Below are 18073 nucleotides of genomic sequence, written 5' to 3' on the forward strand. Positions count from 1 at the left end.
TTAAAATGAACACGTTTCATAACAAAAGGTTTTCCAAAAACTGAATATGACAGCGAATAATGTCGAAACCGGTTGCTTTCATTAAAGACATTTTATGAGATCTTAGCTTTAGAAAAATACAGGCAGTACTTATTTAGCCCACCTCAATGTCACGCTGTTTCCTTTGATGCCCATCGGTGGGTGACAGTTTCCCGTAAGTAGGCTGCGTACATAATAGACTGATGTCTATACAACTGAATGCACCATAATTTGAGTCCCTAGACTAGACTCCTCTCCCGGATCTAACCCAAGTGATTGAGTTTATGTTATTAACACATATTACACTTGAAAATGGCATAAAAGGCCGAAACCTGGGTCGTAATTAAATAAACAGCAATACAGCCAAATGGCGGTGTGTTCACTTAATAAAAAGACAATTAATGTATTTTCTTCCTCTCGAGGTAGACTCATTCGTATACCATAAAACCTCCTCCTTACGTGTGAAGTGAACATTCTAATGACTTGCCAAGGTCCTTTTCGTCCGTCTTGTAAACAGCTCTCTGGGACCTATGGTGAGTTGCTGTATGACTATGCCCTCTCGCGCCGTCTCTTACATACTTACTATCTTAATTTCTGATTCAACAACTTGTTCCTTTTGTGCTGCTGGTAAAAGCTACGTCTTGTGAATAGGAAGAAATTCACATGAGTTAATACTCTACAATAATACATACATCAAAAAAAGTTTTTCATCACCTCGGTTCCGAGAGATCCGGAACGTGTACAGGAAACTGGAATAGAGATCAACATAAACATCATTTCCGCCCTTTTTATTGCTCATGAAAACCACACATTGCATGTCGTACCACAATAAAGCAACACCTTTGGAGGTGGTGGTCCAGATTGCTGTAGATACCGGTACCTCTAACACCCAGTAGTACGTCCTCTTGCATTGATGCGTGCCTGTATTCGTCGTGGCATACTATCCACAAATTCATCAAGGCGCTGTTGGTCCATATTGTCCCTGTCCTCAACGGCCATTCGGCGTGGATCCCTCAGAGTGGTTGGTGGATCACGTCGTCCATAAACAGCCCTTTTCAATGTATCCCAGACATGTTCGATGGGGTTCACGTCTGGAGAACATACTGGCCACTCTAGTTGAGGGATATCGTTAATCCTGAAGGAACTGATTCACAAGATGTGAGATGTGCACGATGGGGGCGCGAATTGTCGTCCATGAATACGAATGCCTCGGCAGTGTCCTGCCGATACGGTTGCACTATCGGTCGGAGGACGGCATTCGCGTATCGTGCAGCCGTTGCGGCGCCTTCCATGACCATCAGCGGCGTACGTCGGCCCCACATAATGCCACCCCAAAAGAGCAGGGAACCTCCACCTTGTTGCAGTCGCTGGACAGTGTGTGTAATTGGTTCAGCCTAACCGGGTTGCCTCCAGACACGTCTCTCACGATTGTCTGGTTGAAGGTATGTGCGACAATCATCGGTGCAGAGAACATGATGCCAATCCTAAGCAGTCCATTCGGCTTGTTGTTGGACCCATATGTACCGCGCTGCATGGTGTCGTTGTTGCAAAGATGGACCTCGCCATGGACGTCGGGAATGAAATTGCGTATCATGCAGCCTATTGCGCACTGTTTGAGTCGTAACACGACGTTCTGTGGCTGCACGAAAAGCATTATTCAACTTGAAACTTCCTGGTAGATTAAAACTGTGTGCCAGAGCGAGACTCGAACTCATGACCTTTGCGTTCGTGGGCAAGTGCTGTACCATCTGAGCCACCGAAGCACGACTCACGCCCCGTCATCACAGCTTTACTTCTGACAGAATTTCATCTCCTACCTTCCAAACTTAACAGAAGCTCTCCTGCGGACCTGGAGATCTACTGAAAGAAAGGATATTGCGGGAACATGGCTTAGCCACAGGCTGGAGGATGTTTCCAGAATGAAAGTCAAAGGTCCCGAGTTCGATTCTCGGTCCGGCACACAGTTTTAATCTGCCAGGAAGTTTCGTATCAGCGCACACTCCGCTGCAGAGTGAAAATCTCATTCGGGAAACATCCCCCAGGCTGTGGCTAAGCCATGTCTCCGCAATATCCTTTCTTTCAGGAGTGCTAGTTCTTTAAGGACCGCAGGAGAGCTTCTGTAAACTTTGGAAGGTGGGAGACGAGATTAAAGCTATGAGGACTTCTGCCAGTATCTCGTCTCCTACCTTCCAAACTACAGAAGCTCTCCTGTGAACCTCAGCTGTGAGGACGAGGTGTGCGTCGTGCTTGGGCAGCTCAGATGGTAGAGCACTTGCCCGCGACAGGCAATGGTCCCGAGTTGGAGTCTCGGTCCGGCACAAAGTTTTAATCTGCTGGGAAGTTTAACATCGCTTTGGTTCACTCCGAGACGTCTGGACCCTTCTCTTGTTGAGACCCTTCCAGGCACAATGTAACAACGCGGACGCGATCGAACTGCGGTATTGACCGTCTAGGCGCGGTTAACTACGGACAACACAAGTCGTGTACCTCCTTCCTGGTGGAATGACTGGATCCGATCGGCTGTCGGACCCCCTCCGTCTAATAGGAGCTGCTCATGAATGGCTGTTTGCCTCATTGGGCGGGTTTAGTGTCATCTCTGAACAGTCAAAGGGATTGTGTCTGTGATACAATATCCACAGCCAACGCGTATCTTCAAGAGTTCTGGGAACCAAGGATGGTGCAAAACCTTTTTTGATGTGTGTATACGGCTATATACCTATGTACGATGTCAGTTTAGTTCTATACGACATCGGAATAGGATCACGCATGCTCGAGCTTGAGCTGAGACGTTGAGTGTGTGGTGCGTGTGCGCAGAGGGAGGCTCGGCGGCCCGTGGTGTCAGCTGGCTGGCCACGCACTCTGGAGGGCCTGGGCGAGGTGAGCGGCGTGTCCGTCGACCCCCACGGAGACCCCGTCATCCTGCACCGAGGGCCGCGACACTGGGACGCCGGGTGAGTCGCGCCGCGCTCCGCCTCTTCTCCTACTACCTGCTGCCCGGCTGTCTGGCAAGTTTCTGCTGCGCTCAACCGGTCAAGTTACACTACTGGCCACTAAAATTTCTACATCACGAAGATGACGTGCTACAGACGCGAAATTTAACCGACAGGAAGAAGATGCTGTGGTATGCAAATGATGAGCATTCACACAAGGTTGGCGCCGGTGGCGACACCTCCAACGTGCTGACGTGAGGAAACTTTCCAACCGATTACTCATACACAAACAGCAGCTGACCGGCGTTGCCTGGTGAAACGTTGTTGTGACGCCTCGTGTAAGGAGGAGAAATGCGTACCATCACGTTTCCGACTTTCATAAAGGTCGCATTGTAGCCTATCGCAATTGCGGTTTATCGTATCGCGACATTGCTGCTCGCGTTGGTCGAGATCCAATGACTGTTAGCAGAATATGGAATCGGTGGGTTCAGGAGGGTAATACGGAACGCCGAGGTGGATCCCAGTGGTCTCGTATCACTAGCAGTCGAGATGACAGACATCTTATCCGCATGGCTGTAACGGATCGTGCAGCCACGTCTCGATCCCTGAGTCAACAGATGGGGACTTTTACAAGGCAAAAACCATGTGCACGAACAGTTCAACGACGTTTGCAGCAGCATGGACTATCAGCTCGGAGACCGTGACTGCGGTTACCATTGACGCTGCATCGCAGGCAGGAGCGCCTGCGATGGTGTACTCAACGACGAACCTGTGTGCACGAATGGCAAAACGTTATTTTTTCGAATGAATCCAGGTTCTGCTTACAGCATCATGATGGTCGCATCCGTGTTTGGCGACATCGCGGTGAACACACATTGGAAGCGTGTATTCGTCATCGCCATACTGGCGTATCACCCAGCGTGATGGTATGGGGTGCCATTGGTTACGCGTCTCGGTCACCTCTTATTCGCATTGACGGCACTTTGAACAGTGGACGTTACATTTCAGATGTGTTACGACCCGTGGCTCTACATTCGATCCCTGCGAAACCCTACATTTCAGCAGGATAATTACACGATCGCATGTTGGAAGTCCTGTACGGGCCTTTCTGGATACAGGAAATGTTCGACTGCTGCCCTGGCAGGCACATTCTCCAGATCTCTCGCCAATTGAAAACGTCTGGTCAATGGTGGCCGAGCAACTGGCTCGTCACAATACGCCAGTCTTGATGAACTGTGGTATCGTGTTGAAGCTGCATGGGCAGCTGTACCTGTACACGCTATCCAAGCTCTGTTTGACTCAATGCCCAGGCGTATCAAGGCCGTTATTATGGCCAGAGGTGGTTGTTCTGGGTACTGATTTCTCAGGATCTATGCAACCAAATTGCGTGGAAAGGTAATCACCTGTCAGATCTAGTATAAAATATTTGTCCAATGAATACCCGTTTATCATCTGCATTTCTCCTTGGTGTAGCAAATTTAATGACCAGTAGTGTAGTTTTCCTTCATCTCCTCCTCAACCCTAAAGACGGTCTCTCAGGTGGTTCCTGTGCGACGCCGTCTTATTCATTTTTCCTACCTTATGGTCTTTCCTTTATTCTTTTTTTTCGTCGTCGTATCGTCTGTTATCTATGGCTGCCGCCGCTTCTCTTTCCCGTTGTCCACCTCTTTCCATTTAGCCAGTCACCTTGCTGGAGAATGTCTCACACACACGCTCCTGCCGTCTTCTAGGTTGAGTGTTGTCTTCCTCTCCCCCCCCCCTCCCCCCTCCCCCCCCCCCCCCTTCTGTGGAGTCCATTTTCAAATTAGTCTTGGTCGCCAGTCGGCATCCTTTCTTTCTCGATGGCCGAGCAAATAATAGCTGTTTCTGTCGCCTCGATTATGGTCTCGCTGGCTCTCATAATATTTTTTTCTGTATTATGCTTCACACGACCCAACCACTATTCTCCAAACGTCCATCTCCAGAGTCAACAGCCTCTCTCTCTACCTATTATTCAGTTTACACGTTTCTACACCATATCTGAGAATAGTCTCAACAATAGCTTTTGTTTCATAACTCTGATAAATTGTAGAAATGACATACTGTAACACATGAAGCTCCTAGATAATTTATTTCTGATTTCGACCAGAGACCATTTTCCAGTAACTGTTGTACCTATACAACGTTCTGGATATAGGACACTTTCACGTGACTAGGCTATTTGAAAACCGTAGTAAGATATACACAATACTTCAAGTTTTTGTTAATAACATGTGTCAGCTGGATCTCATAAAACAATTGCCAAAATATTACATTTGTAAAGACACTACTAGCCATTAACATTGCTACACCAAGAAGAAATGCAGATGATATTATAATAGAACTGACAAGTGATTACATTTTCACGCAATTTGGGTGCATAGATCTTAAGAAATCAGTACCCACAACAACCACCTCTGGCCGTAATAACGGCCTTGATACGCCTGGGCATTGAGTCAAACAGAGCTTGGATTGCGTGTACAGGTGCAGCTGCCCATGCAGCTTCTACACGATACCACAGTTCAACAAGACTGGCGTATTGTGACGAGCCAGTTGCTCGGCCACCATTTTCCAGACGTTTTCAATTGGTGAGGGATCTGGAGAATGTGCTGGCCAGAGCAGCAGTCGAACGTTTTCTGTATCCAGCAAGGCCAGCACAGGACCTGCAACATGCAGTCGTGCATTATCCTGCTGAAATGTAAGGTTTCGCAGGGATCGAATGAAGGGTAGAGCCACGGGTCGTAAAACATCTGAAATGTAACGTCCACTGTTCAAAGTGCCGTCAATGCGAACAAGAGGTGACCGAGACGTGTAACCAATGGCACCCCATACCATCACGCCGGGTGATACGCCACTATGGCGATGACGAATACACGCTTCCTATGTGTCCGCCAAACGCGGATGCGAACATCATGTAAACAGAACCTGGATTCTTCCGAAAAAATGACGTTTTGCCATTCGTGCACCCAGGTTCGTCGTTGAGTACACCATCGCAGGCGCTCCTGTCTGTGATGCAGCGTCAAGGTTAACCGCAGGCACGGTCTCAGAGCTGATGGTCCATGCTGCTGCAAACGTCGTCGAACTGTTCGTGCAGATCGTTGTTGTATTGCAAACGTCCCCATCTGTTGACTCAGGGATCGAGACTTGGCTGCACGATCCGTTACAGGCATGCGGATAAGATGCCTGTCATCTCGACTGCTAGTGATACGAAGCCGTTGGGATCCAGCACGGCGTTCCGTATTACCCTCCTGAACCCACCGATTCCATATCCTGCTAACAGTCATTGGATCTCGACCAACGCGAGCAGCAATGTCGCGATACGATAAACCGCAATCGCGATAGACTACAATCCGACCTTTATCAAAGTCGGAAACTTGATGCTACGCATTTCTACTCCTTACACGAGGCATCACAACAACGTTTCACCAGGCAACGCCGGTCAACTGCTGTTTGTGTATGAGAAATCGGTTGGAAACTTTGCTCATGTCAGCACATTGTAGGTGTCGCCACCGGCACCAACCTTGTGTGAATGCTCTGAAAAGCTAATCATTTGCATATCACAGCATCTTGTTCCTGTTGGTTAAATTTCGCGTCTGTAGCACGTCATCTTCGTGGTGTGCCAATTTTAATGGCCAGTAGTGTACAGCGTTATGGATATAGGACAGTTTCACGTAACTAGGATAATTGAAAATTGTAGTAAGATATACACAATTCTTCCAGATTTTGTTAATAACAGGTGTAAGATAGATCTCATCAAACAATAGCCAAAATATTACAGTTGTAAATAATATTTTGTTCTGCAAAGTGAGATGCGTGGAGTTTCTATTATAATACTATCCTAAGAAATTAAAAAATGGCAAAGAATTTATTTAATGACCAGTATCATCTTTGTAATACATTATGGGGTAACGCTCGTTTCACAACAGTCCCCGTAAACATGACGTCATTTTCGCGTCACACACAATATCGATGACCTCATGATCGGCTAACGACTTTCGTTAGCATTGGATACGGGTCTTTCCAAGGTCCCATGCGCGTTCACTGGAGATTTAGAAAAACACGTCTTCCTTGGAATGAATTATTATAATAATTCCTGCCGGCCGCGGTGGTCTAGCGGTTCTAGGCGCGCAGTCCGGAACCGCGCGACTGCTACGGTCGCAGGTTCGAATCCTGCCTCGAGCATGGATGTGTGTGATGTCCTTAGGTTAGTTAGGTTTAAGTAGTTCTAAGTTCTAGGGGACTGATGGCCACAGTAGTTAAGTCCCATAGTGCTCAGAACCATTTGAACCATTTTTTTAATTATAATTCCTATAATAGAATGTCATGTGATGCTTTATCGACGGTTAATGCCTTCATATAAGTGTGATCTCTTGGAAGTGACTTATTATTGTCAATGATTTACAAATTAAGAAAGAAACACACTTGTTTTATAATTTGCAGTATACCGTTTCAGTGTAACGGAGCACTGAAAATTTATCAAAAACACATCACCATTATCATTAAATTAATAACGCATCAGCGATAGAAGCCTTCAACATGGGATATGATAACCCAGGCCAGAGTTACTTATAAGGTTAAGTGTTAGCGTAATGAATAACGTCGTGGTTTCTGGAGTCGAAAGTTGTTGGTTCGCATCTCGTTACATGCAATTTTTTTCGTATTAGCATTGTTTACAGTTCTTATGAATGTAATACAAGTATGTTCTGCAGTAATGGATTTTATTTACATTCAGTCTGATCTGAGAACGAAGGAATAAATAAATATTTAACGATTTCCGAATATGTGGTTGGGCAGGAACCTAAGAGGACAGCTTAAATTGGTGCGGCTGAAAGAACAACAATAAAAACTCCACCCCAACAGGCCGCGTAGGCCTAAATGTACTGACTGGCCGCCGTTCAGAGGCATCGTCACTGGATGCGGATATGGAGGGGCATGTGATCAGCACACCGCTCTCCAGGCCGTATGTCAGTTTCCGTGACCGGAGCCGCTACTTCTCAATCAAGTAGTTCTTCAGTTTGCCACACAAGGGCTGAGTGCACCCCGCTTGCCAACAGCGCTAGGCAGACCGGATGGTCGCCCATCGAAGTGCTAGCCCAGCCTGACAACGCTTAACTTTGGTTATCTGACAGGAACCGGTGTTACCAATGCGGCAAGACCGTTGGTAACGAACAACAATAAAATTCATATTCTTCCTTCCCACAAATATTTGGCTCTTTATTTCCGAATACGTGCAGCCTTTCGAGTGTAAGGTTAGGCAGGGACCTAAGAGGACAGTTTGAATTGCTCGAGTGAAACGTGGAGCATTAATATACATACTTTACTTTGTCAAAAACATTTCGCTGTTTATTTACGAATGTGAGGCTATTTACGAATGTGTTGTTTGGCTGGAACCTAAGAGTACAGCTTTAAATGCTGTGACTGAAACGAGTTGCAATAAAATTAGCAGCTTTTTCTTCTCACAAATATTTGTCTCTTTATTGCCGAATGATATAACGACTCCCGAATGTGTGGTTCGGCAGGAACCTAAGAGGACAGCTTAAATTGCTGCCAGTAAACAGAGGAGCATAATATCCAAGTTCTTCCCTGTCACAAAGTTGATAGCTGATCATCCGGTAGTCGACATTGTGCATGACGTCAAACCAATGTAACGTTTGCGGGAATTGTTGTGAAACGAGCATTACCCTAGGATATCACGAAGATTTTCAATACATTTTTTTGTTTCTCAGTTCAAGTTGTTCATTCAAAATGATATATTGGATCTTAATAATCTTAAATTATGCTAAAGATCCGAATTTCATTTTTAATGAACAACTTAAACTGAAAAACAGTGTATTGAAAATTTTCGTGATATTGTATAACAAAGATGATACTGGTCATAATAGTAGTTATTTGCCTTTTCATTTTATGTGTCCTTTGGATAGCTGTGTAATGGACAATCTATTTACCATTGAACAACATGTTATTTATCTTATACAAATGTCATATTTTGACAATTGTTTTATGAGATGTATGTGACACCTGTTACTGACGAAAACTGGAAGTATTGTGTACAGCTACAACTTGTTGGATTAATCCCAGGGTTGTTCATATTTTGCGTTCCCTTCGTCTTCAGGCTTCGTGAACTTCCTGTCTTGGTTTGCACGGGAATTTCCCTTGTTCCTCTCTACGTCGTCTCCAGCTCCCTCCCTTTATTTGTTAGGCATCTTTAGTCTTTGCCTTATAAACACCAAGACATCCGTTAGATTTTTTGATTATCCATTGGCTTTACGCTATCTCTTTCCCTTCCACTATTCTCTCAAGTGTATTGTTCTATCACTCCTCATTCGCACCGATTCGTGTGGGTTGCTTTTTGCCCACAGTATCAAAGGCTGCAACGTGTAGTATTTTCTTTTCTAAAATCATTTCGTACACATTTTTTGCTGAGTCGTTCTGAATATTTGACAGTTTTCCAGCTATTTTTTAATTATTGCTATTTAGCTTAAGAATGAGGAACATCTTAAAATACTGCAAACTTTCAGTTGACAACTGGACAACTTACAAATACTTGAAATTTATTTTTGAGCAACTGCCACAATGAGTTCTCCATAGATGCTTACCTTAACACATGTGACGAATTGCTGAGTTAAAATGATCGCTGTTTCTGTGTTCGCTATCGTCGATGACTTTCTAACTAACATGCTGCATCCTTCCTACCAAGATATCCTCAATCGAGACGCGAATTTCGTTTGATACTCCATAATTATCGTACCTTCGTTATAGGTGTTACAACACTAATGCTTATGAATGAAGGTACGGTATAGAGTATCAAAAGATATTTCTGTCTCGACTGAGAATTTCTTGGTAGGGGAGGCAGCATGTTACCTTGAGTGGAGACTCGTCGACAGATATACACTCCTGGAAATTGAAATAAGAACACCGTGAATTCATTGTCCCAGGAAGGGGAAACTTTATTGACACATTCCTGGGGTCAGATACATCACATGATCACACTGACAGAACCACAGGCACATAGACACAGGCAACAGAGCATGCACAATGTCGGCACTAGTACAGTGTATATCCACCTTTCGCAGTAATGCACGCTGCTATTCTCCCATGGAGACGATCGTAGAGATGCTGGATGTAGTCCTGTGGAACGGCTTGCCATGCCATTTCCACCTGGCGCCTCAGTTGGACCAGCGTTCGTGCTGGACGTGCAGACCGCGTGAGACGACGCTTCATCCAGTCCCAAACATGCTCAATGGGGGACAGATCCGGAGATCTTGCTGGCCAGGGTAGTTGACTTACACCTTCTAGAGCACGTTGGGTGGCACGGGATACATGCGGACGTGCATTGTCCTGTTGGAACAGCAAGTTCCCTTGCCGGTCTAGGAATGGTAGAACGATGGGTTCGATGACGGTTTGGATGTACCGCGCACTATTCAGTGTCCCCTCGACGATCACCAGTGGTGTACGGCCAGTGTAGGAGATCGCTCCCCACACCATGATGCCGGGTGTTGGCCCTGTGTGCCTCGGTCGTATGCAGTCCTGATTGTGGCGCTCACCTGCACGGCGCCAAACACGCATACGACCATCATTGGCACCAAGGCAGAAGCGACTCTCATCGCTGAAGACGACACGTCTCCATTCGTCCCTCCATTCACGCCTGTCGCGACACCACTGGAGGCGGGCTGCACGATGTTGGGGCGTGAGCGGAAGACGGCCTAACGGTGTGCGGGACCGTAGCCCAGCTTCATGGAGACGGTTGCGAATGGTCCTCGCCGATACCCCAGGAGCAACAGTGTCCCTAATTTGCTGGGAAGTGGCGGTGCGGTCCCCTACGGCACTGCGTAGGATCCTACGGTCTTGGCGTGCATCCGTGCGTCGCTGCGGTCCGGTCCCTGGTCGACGGGCACGTGCACCTTCCGCCGACCACTGGCGACAACGTCGATGTACTGTGGAGACCTCACGCCCCACGTGTTGAGCAATTCGGCGGTACGTCCACCCGGCCTCCCGCATGCCCACTATACGCCCTTGCTCAAAGTCCGTCAACTGCACATACGGTTCACGTCCAGGCTGTCGGGGCATGCTACCAGTGTTAAAGACTGCGATGGAGCTCCGTATGCCACGGCAAACCGGCTGACACTGACGGCGGCGGTGCACAAATGCTGCGCAGCTAGCGCCATTCGACGGCCAACACCGCGGTTCCTGGTGTGTCCGCTGTGCCGTGCGTGTGATCATTGCTTGTACAGCCCTCTCGCAGTGTCCGGAGCAAGTATGGTGGGTCTGACACACCGGTGTCAACGTGTTCTTTTTTCCATTTCCAGGAGTGTATTTGTTTATATGTTCAGATGTGCTAACAAAACTAACGGGGTTCCATTTAAAAAAACGTAGGTTTATGTTAAAAAACATACTTCTGTGCATTTTTTTATGGTTTGTATTAACCAATTACACTAGCCCTTCTCCTCACGTTCGGTCTGTGGAATCGATGCGTCAGTATTTGATATGGTTCACGAAATATATCCAGCGGTACCCTCCGCCACACTTACTTGCGGAGTATGGATGTAGATGTAGATCTAGATGTAGGTGACTCACCGTGTATATATATATATATCAGTTCATGACATCCAGTCTTACAAATTTACTGTCTCTGATCGACACACGTCCAGATCATCCGCTCTCAAAACTCCGCCATCTCTCCCCCCACATCCACCACTGCTGGCGGCTCACCTCCAACTGCGCAACGCTACGCGCTGTTCACATCCAGCTGCCCAACACTACAATATCAAACAACAATGCAAACCAGCCACAGACTGCACACAGCAGAGCCAGTGATTTTCATACAGAGCGCTACGTGGCGTTACCAATAAAAAAAACCTAAACTGCCTACTTACAAACTATCCGCACAGACTAGTTCAAGTAGTGATTGTTCCCGCGCTTCGTATGCGTCATCGATGTGGGCGTTTAGTGCAGTGTGGGTGGTGTGCGTGTTGCGGCAGGGCGTTCAACTCGACGACGCACTACCAGCGGCGGGCGGAGGGCCCCATCGCGGTGGACGCCGTCCTGACGCTGGACGCGCACAGCGGCCGGCTCAAGCGCTCCTGGGGCCGCGGGCTGTTCTACCTGCCGCACGGCCTCACCGTCGACCCCAGGGGCCACGTCTGGGTCACCGATGTCGCCCTCCACCAGGCGCTCAAGGTAACCTAACTGTAGCACCGGCTCCATTCCACCACCACCTTAGTCTCGTCCAAGTCCAAAGAATACACACGCAGTTGAGTGAAGGCAGCTGTTGCGTTGGAGAGCGAGGGACCCTATCGCTTACTCAGAAGCTGAGCGTTTTACTTGATTGCGATACAGTCAGACCTTGTTCTGGAATTAAGCTTGACATTTAGGTGGGCTAATGTCAGACGGTTTCCCCAGCCCGTACACTATCTGATCAAAAGTATTCGGATATACAGGGTGTTACAAAATGGTACGGCCAGACTTTCAGGAAACAATCCTCACACACAAAGAAAGAAAATATGTTATGTGGACATGTGTCCGGAAACGCTTACTTTCCATGTTACAGCTCATTTTATTACTTCTCTTCAAATAATATTAATCATGGAATGGAAACACAAAGCAACAGAACGTACCAGCGTGACATCAAACACTTTGTTACAGGAAATGTTCAAAATGTCCTCCGTTACGAGGATACATGCATCCACCCTCCGTCGCATGGAATCCCTGATGCGCTGATGCAGCCCTGGAGAATGGCGTATTGTATCACAGCCGTCGACGATACGAGCACGAAGAGTCTCTACATTTGGTACCGGGGTTGCGTAGACAAGACCTTTCAAATGCCCCCATAAATGAAAGTCAAGAGGGTTGAGGTCAGGAGAACGTGGAGGCCATGGAATTGCTCCGCCTCTACCAATCCATCGGTCACCGAATCTGTTGTTGAGAAGCGTACGAACACTTTGACTGAAATGTGCAATGTGCAGGAGCTCCATCGTTCATGAACCACATGTTGTGTCGTACTTGTAAAGGCACATGTTCTAGCAGCACAGGTAGCGTATCCCGTATGAAATCATGGCGGTGAATGGAGGAAGTACAGTACATACTGACGAAACTAAAATGAGCTCTAACATGGAAATTAAGCGTTTCCGGACACATGTACACATAACATCTTTTCTTTATTTGTGTGTGAGGAATGTTTCCTGAAAATTTGGCCGTACCTTTTTGTAACACCCTGTATATTAGTGGACATCGATATCCACCCTTTGCCTTTATAACGGCTTCAGTTCTGCTGACGACACTTCCAATTAGGTGTCTGAGTATCTGTGGAGGAATGGTAGCCCATTCTTCTTCATGAAACAAAGCCAGAGAAGATAGTGAAGCTGGATGCTGGCGTCTCGAGCAAACTCATCCCAGAATTCTTGCGTTTGGGTCAGATTGGGACTCTGGACAAAACAGTCCATTTTGGGAATATTATTGTCCGCAGTCCATTGCCTCACAGATGTTGCTTTGTGAGAGGGTGTATTTATGTCGTTCCGCATTTAGTGTTTCCTTAATCGCAATAATGGGACCACACTTTTACCACGGAAAACATGCCCCATACCATAACATTGCTTCCTCCGTACTTCACAGTTGCGATACTCGTTCGCCGAACCTAGATCCTCCCATCAGATTACCACAGGGTATGCATGATTCATCACATCAGATCACTAGTTTGCTGTCATCCACTCTCGTTACGCCACCTCAAGTGTATGGCTTTTGAGGAGGTGCTAACCGTTGTATCCCATTCTTTTTAAATCCCATTGCACAGTCATTGTACTAGTTGGGCTGCTGGTAGGACTTTGGATCTCACGGGTGATTCCTTCCGCTTATTTCTTATTTTTTACAGCCACCATACGCAGTGATCGACAGTCACTTTCCCGCCAGTACATGAGATCTGCCAGGTCTTGGTTTAGCTATGGTTGTCCCCTCGCGTTTCCACTTCACACTCGCGTCACCAACAGCCGTTCCACGTTCGAACTCACCTTTTCTGCTGTTACTGCTTCGCTGTTGACAATACTTCCCACCTACTTTTCTAGTAGCGGGTCTGCCTCACTTCAAGAGGTCAATTCCGCATTAAATAGGATACTTTTTATGAGACAGTGGATACTGGGGCAACTCGGGGCAGGTGACAGTGCTCGGAGACTCAGTGACTGTGAACAAAGCGCTGTGTAGAGGAAACAAGTTTCTACGTGTCCAACCTTTTGGGCTACAAGTGAGAGATATTCCCCTACGCCTCACGGAGCATGTTGTATTGTGTCGACGCATGGGTTGGCAGGAAGACGGGAAAGAAAATACTTCACTAGACATGATGCTTCGAATGAGTGTTGCGAAACGCCGTTACGAGGTCTGCCCAAAAGCTTCCAGAACTTTGCCCACAAAATTTTTCTGCGCTTAGCGTTAGTCATTGTGCATGGTCTCCTTCGAAATACTCTGACCCACAACTACAACGCTCCCAAAGACGTTTACACTTCCGGAAGCAGTCTTGGTACGCCTCTTGCCCGATCATGCAAAGTGCCGTCTGCGAATTTTCTTTTATTTCGTCCATCGTTGAAAATTTTCGTCCTTTCAACGGGTTCTTCAACTTTGTAAATAAAAAAAGGTTCGCAGGGGCCAGGTCTGGAGAGTACATCGGATGGAGCATCACAGTGATTTCTTGCGCTATAGCCACACACCAACAGGAATAGATGTGAGGTTGCGTTATCGTCATGAACTGTCTCGCCACATTTCAGACCGTTTCCTTCTCACATTTTCTCGCAGGCGTTGCAGCACGTCCCGATAACAGTGTGTCCTTGAGGCACGAAGTCATGATGAACTAATCCTTAAAAATCGAAGAAAGCTATCAGCATGGCTTTGACATTTGACCTGACGAGCTTTTTTTGGCCTTGGAGAACCTTTCCCGAGCCTCTGCGAAGTCTGAACCGTGGTCTCAACATCATAACCGTAGACCCACATCGCATCACCAGTTATGATCTCCTTCAGGAACATCTCGTCCTCGTTTGCACGATCCAAAAGCTCTTCACAGATTGGAAGACGAAGGTCTTTCTGGAGACGAACTTGGCGGCAACGCGAAGCATTCCAAGATGCTGTGTCAGCATTTCATGACATGATCCAATTGGAATGTTACATTCTTCTGCAATTTCTCAGTCAGTCTTCGATTGGCCCCCACTGTTTCGTTGACGTTCCTGTCATGAGCGTCGTCGGTAGCCGCCGAAGGGCGTCCTGAAGGAGGGTCATCTTTAACTTCCGTCCGGCAATTTTTAAACCGTGTGAACCATTCGTAACACCGACTACGGCTGAAGAACTCATCACCGTAAGCTTCCTTCATCAGTTGCTGTGCTTCTGTAAAGGTTTTCTCGAGTTTCATGCAAAACTTAATGTAGGCGCTTTGCCTCTATAACTCTGCCATCTCGAAATTCGCAAACTGTGCGACATAACTTTCTACTCATCACAGCACTGAACAATAACTAACGGACATACAACAATGAAACCTCCGGCACACAGGCGTGTGCAGGGAAGCCAACCGCATTTCGCTGCAACACACATTTGGCGCGAAATTACGAATGTTCCGCAATTTTTTGAACAGACCTAGTATAGTTGTGGTAGCGACTTGCGGTTGTTTGGTCTGCAGAAACAGCAGCAGTGCACAGTGGAGGCTCTTGACTATGCTTAAGGATCAGGACGCACAGGACACGGATTTTGCAGACTTCTAGGGGATTTCAGCAACCTACACATTAATCTGAAATGTCTTTAGAGGGGACATATTTTAGTAGTGTGTTTTAGTATCATAAATTAGGGTGTTACTCAGTATCAATGAAAGATACCAATATATATTTCACTTGCTGAAACGAAGGCTCTGAATTGACATAGCCACTGTAGGAACCTTCTGCTGCAGACACTTTGTTGCTGCAACTGGTGTCAGAACTTCATATCTGCGAGATTGTAGCTCAATACTTTGATAACGGGCGTAAGTGATGACAGTCAGTCATATTCATTGTTGTAAGACACATAATCTATAATATATCTGCAACAAAATGCAACAACATCCATTACCTGCTGTCTCACAACACACAGCATGAAAGCCACGAGCCACTCAGTGAAAGCTGGCCAAGCACCACCAACAATAATGTACCCAGGTAGCAGTCCACCTGTAATAGTTCTGTTTGTATTAAAATAACACCTAACTTCCACGGAAGTGACACTGAAATACCATTAAGAGGATGGGAATAACTTGGTTCCCTTTCTAAACTGTGTGATGCAAACATGTTAGCTGTTTTGGTCCAAACAAGAGTCACATTAAATTGAGAAGTAGCTTTCTAAAAACGAAGTATCATTAATTTAGCTGCTGTCCAAAACAGATAAATTATGTACAACTAAAAACAGCAATGATGAAATTTAATTACATTCATATAGCTGATGCACCTAAATCTTTTTTTATTGCAGACTGTACATTTATTTTCATTTTTCGTTACTTAATTGCTCTGTGTGTCATTATCAACAAATATCTCATAATTCCATAGAATTATTCAGTTTACACAATATTAACTTAATTGTTATTTAAAAATAGATACCCGCTGTCTACAAACATATACGAGGGCGTGCTGAAAAGTAATGCCTCCGAACTTTTATCTCTTCTCAGTATCGGTTGACGTAGTATTCTATGGAATTATGAGATATTTGTTGATAATGACAAACAGAGCAATTAAGTAACGAAAAATGAAAATAAATGTACTGTCTGCAATAAAAAAGATTTAGGTGCATCAACTATATGAATGTAATTAAATTTCATCATTGCTGTTTTTAGTTAGTACGTCAACATGTTAAACACATTACTCGATCGTCTTTGCCGCTTCGCTGACCAAAATTGCAACACTCTGCCTCTGGCTGGTTCCGAACAGTACCGCGCAAAGTGGCGGTCGGTAAATAACTATGTCGGAAGCTTCGGGGGAATCAAATTTCTTTTCGCAATCAAAGTTCAGAATTCTCTCCCATTCTGTTTCGCTGCGAAATTGTTTGGAAAAGGCGTCTGCTTTCAGCTTATGTATGATAAGCTTGGCCTTCAACTCGTCGTTTTCCTTCAGATTTCGATACTGTTTTAGTTGCTCTTTGAAACATAAGCAAAAAGAACAGACATCTGTGGCAGGAAATCCAAATGCAATATTGTAATCATTATGAAACACATTTCGAAAGTATTCATAGTCACGGGCATATGTTTGTCAAGTTTTTCGTTGTACATTTTGTATAATTGGGAAACTGAAAGGTCAATACTTAAATATTGCATGTGAATATTTTTCCCCCTACAGTAGTGTTTCTCAATTGGTTTTAATGACTCAATAAAATGTTCCACAGACCTCCTTCTGTCACCATATGTGCGAGATCTTGTGTCACAAGCTCTCTTGTCCTTCGGAGATACGCCAGTGACCAGAAGTTGTTTACACAGATTCTGAACGTGATCTCGTCCTATTCTAAAAAACTGGATATTCGACAATGTATGTGGCTGCAACACGATCTACATCTACATGGATACTCTGCAAGTCACATTCAAGTGCCTGGCAGAGGGTTCATCGAACCACCTACGCAATTCTCTATTATTCCAGTCTCGTATAGCGCGCGGAAAGAATAAACACCTATATTTTTCTGTACGAGCTCTGATTTCCCTCATTTAATCGTGGTGATCGTTCCTCCCTATGTAGGTCGGTGTCAACAAAATATTTTCGCATTCGGAGGAGAAAGTTGGTGATTGGAATTTCGTGAGAAGATTCCGTCGCAGCGAAAAACGCCTTTCTTTTAATGATTTACAGCCCAAATCCTGTATCATTTCTGTGACACTCTCTCCCATATTTCGCGATAATACAAAACGTGCTGCCTTTCTTTGAACTTTTTCGATGTACTCCGTCAGTCCTATCTGGTAAGGATCCCACACCGCGCAGCAGTATTCTAAAAGAGGGCGGACAAGCGTAGTGTAGGCAGTCTCCGTAGTAGGTCTGTTACATTTACTGTGTTCTGTCAATAAAACGCAGCCTTTGGTTAGCCTTCCCCACAACATTTTCTATGCGTTCCTTCCAATTTAAGTTGTTCGTAATTGTAATACC

The 18073-nt window shown here is 45.9% G+C and overlaps 1 protein-coding gene across 1 annotated transcript in view; it reads left to right on the plus strand.

Annotated features, from left to right (window-relative positions):
- Positions 1-18073, plus strand: part of LOC126484662 (peptidyl-alpha-hydroxyglycine alpha-amidating lyase 2-like) — a 179069-nt gene that overhangs the window by 54290 nt on the left and 106706 nt on the right. The window contains exons 2-3 of the mRNA XM_050108254.1: positions 2833-2969; positions 11945-12143. Coding sequence (XP_049964211.1) covers positions 2833-2969; positions 11945-12143 — 336 coding nt within the window. The remainder of the gene's footprint in view (positions 1-2832; positions 2970-11944; positions 12144-18073) is intronic.

This window comes from Schistocerca serialis, chromosome 6 (genome assembly GCF_023864345.2).
Source record: "Schistocerca serialis cubense isolate TAMUIC-IGC-003099 chromosome 6, iqSchSeri2.2, whole genome shotgun sequence".
NCBI classification, from domain to species: domain Eukaryota; kingdom Metazoa; phylum Arthropoda; class Insecta; order Orthoptera; family Acrididae; genus Schistocerca; species Schistocerca serialis.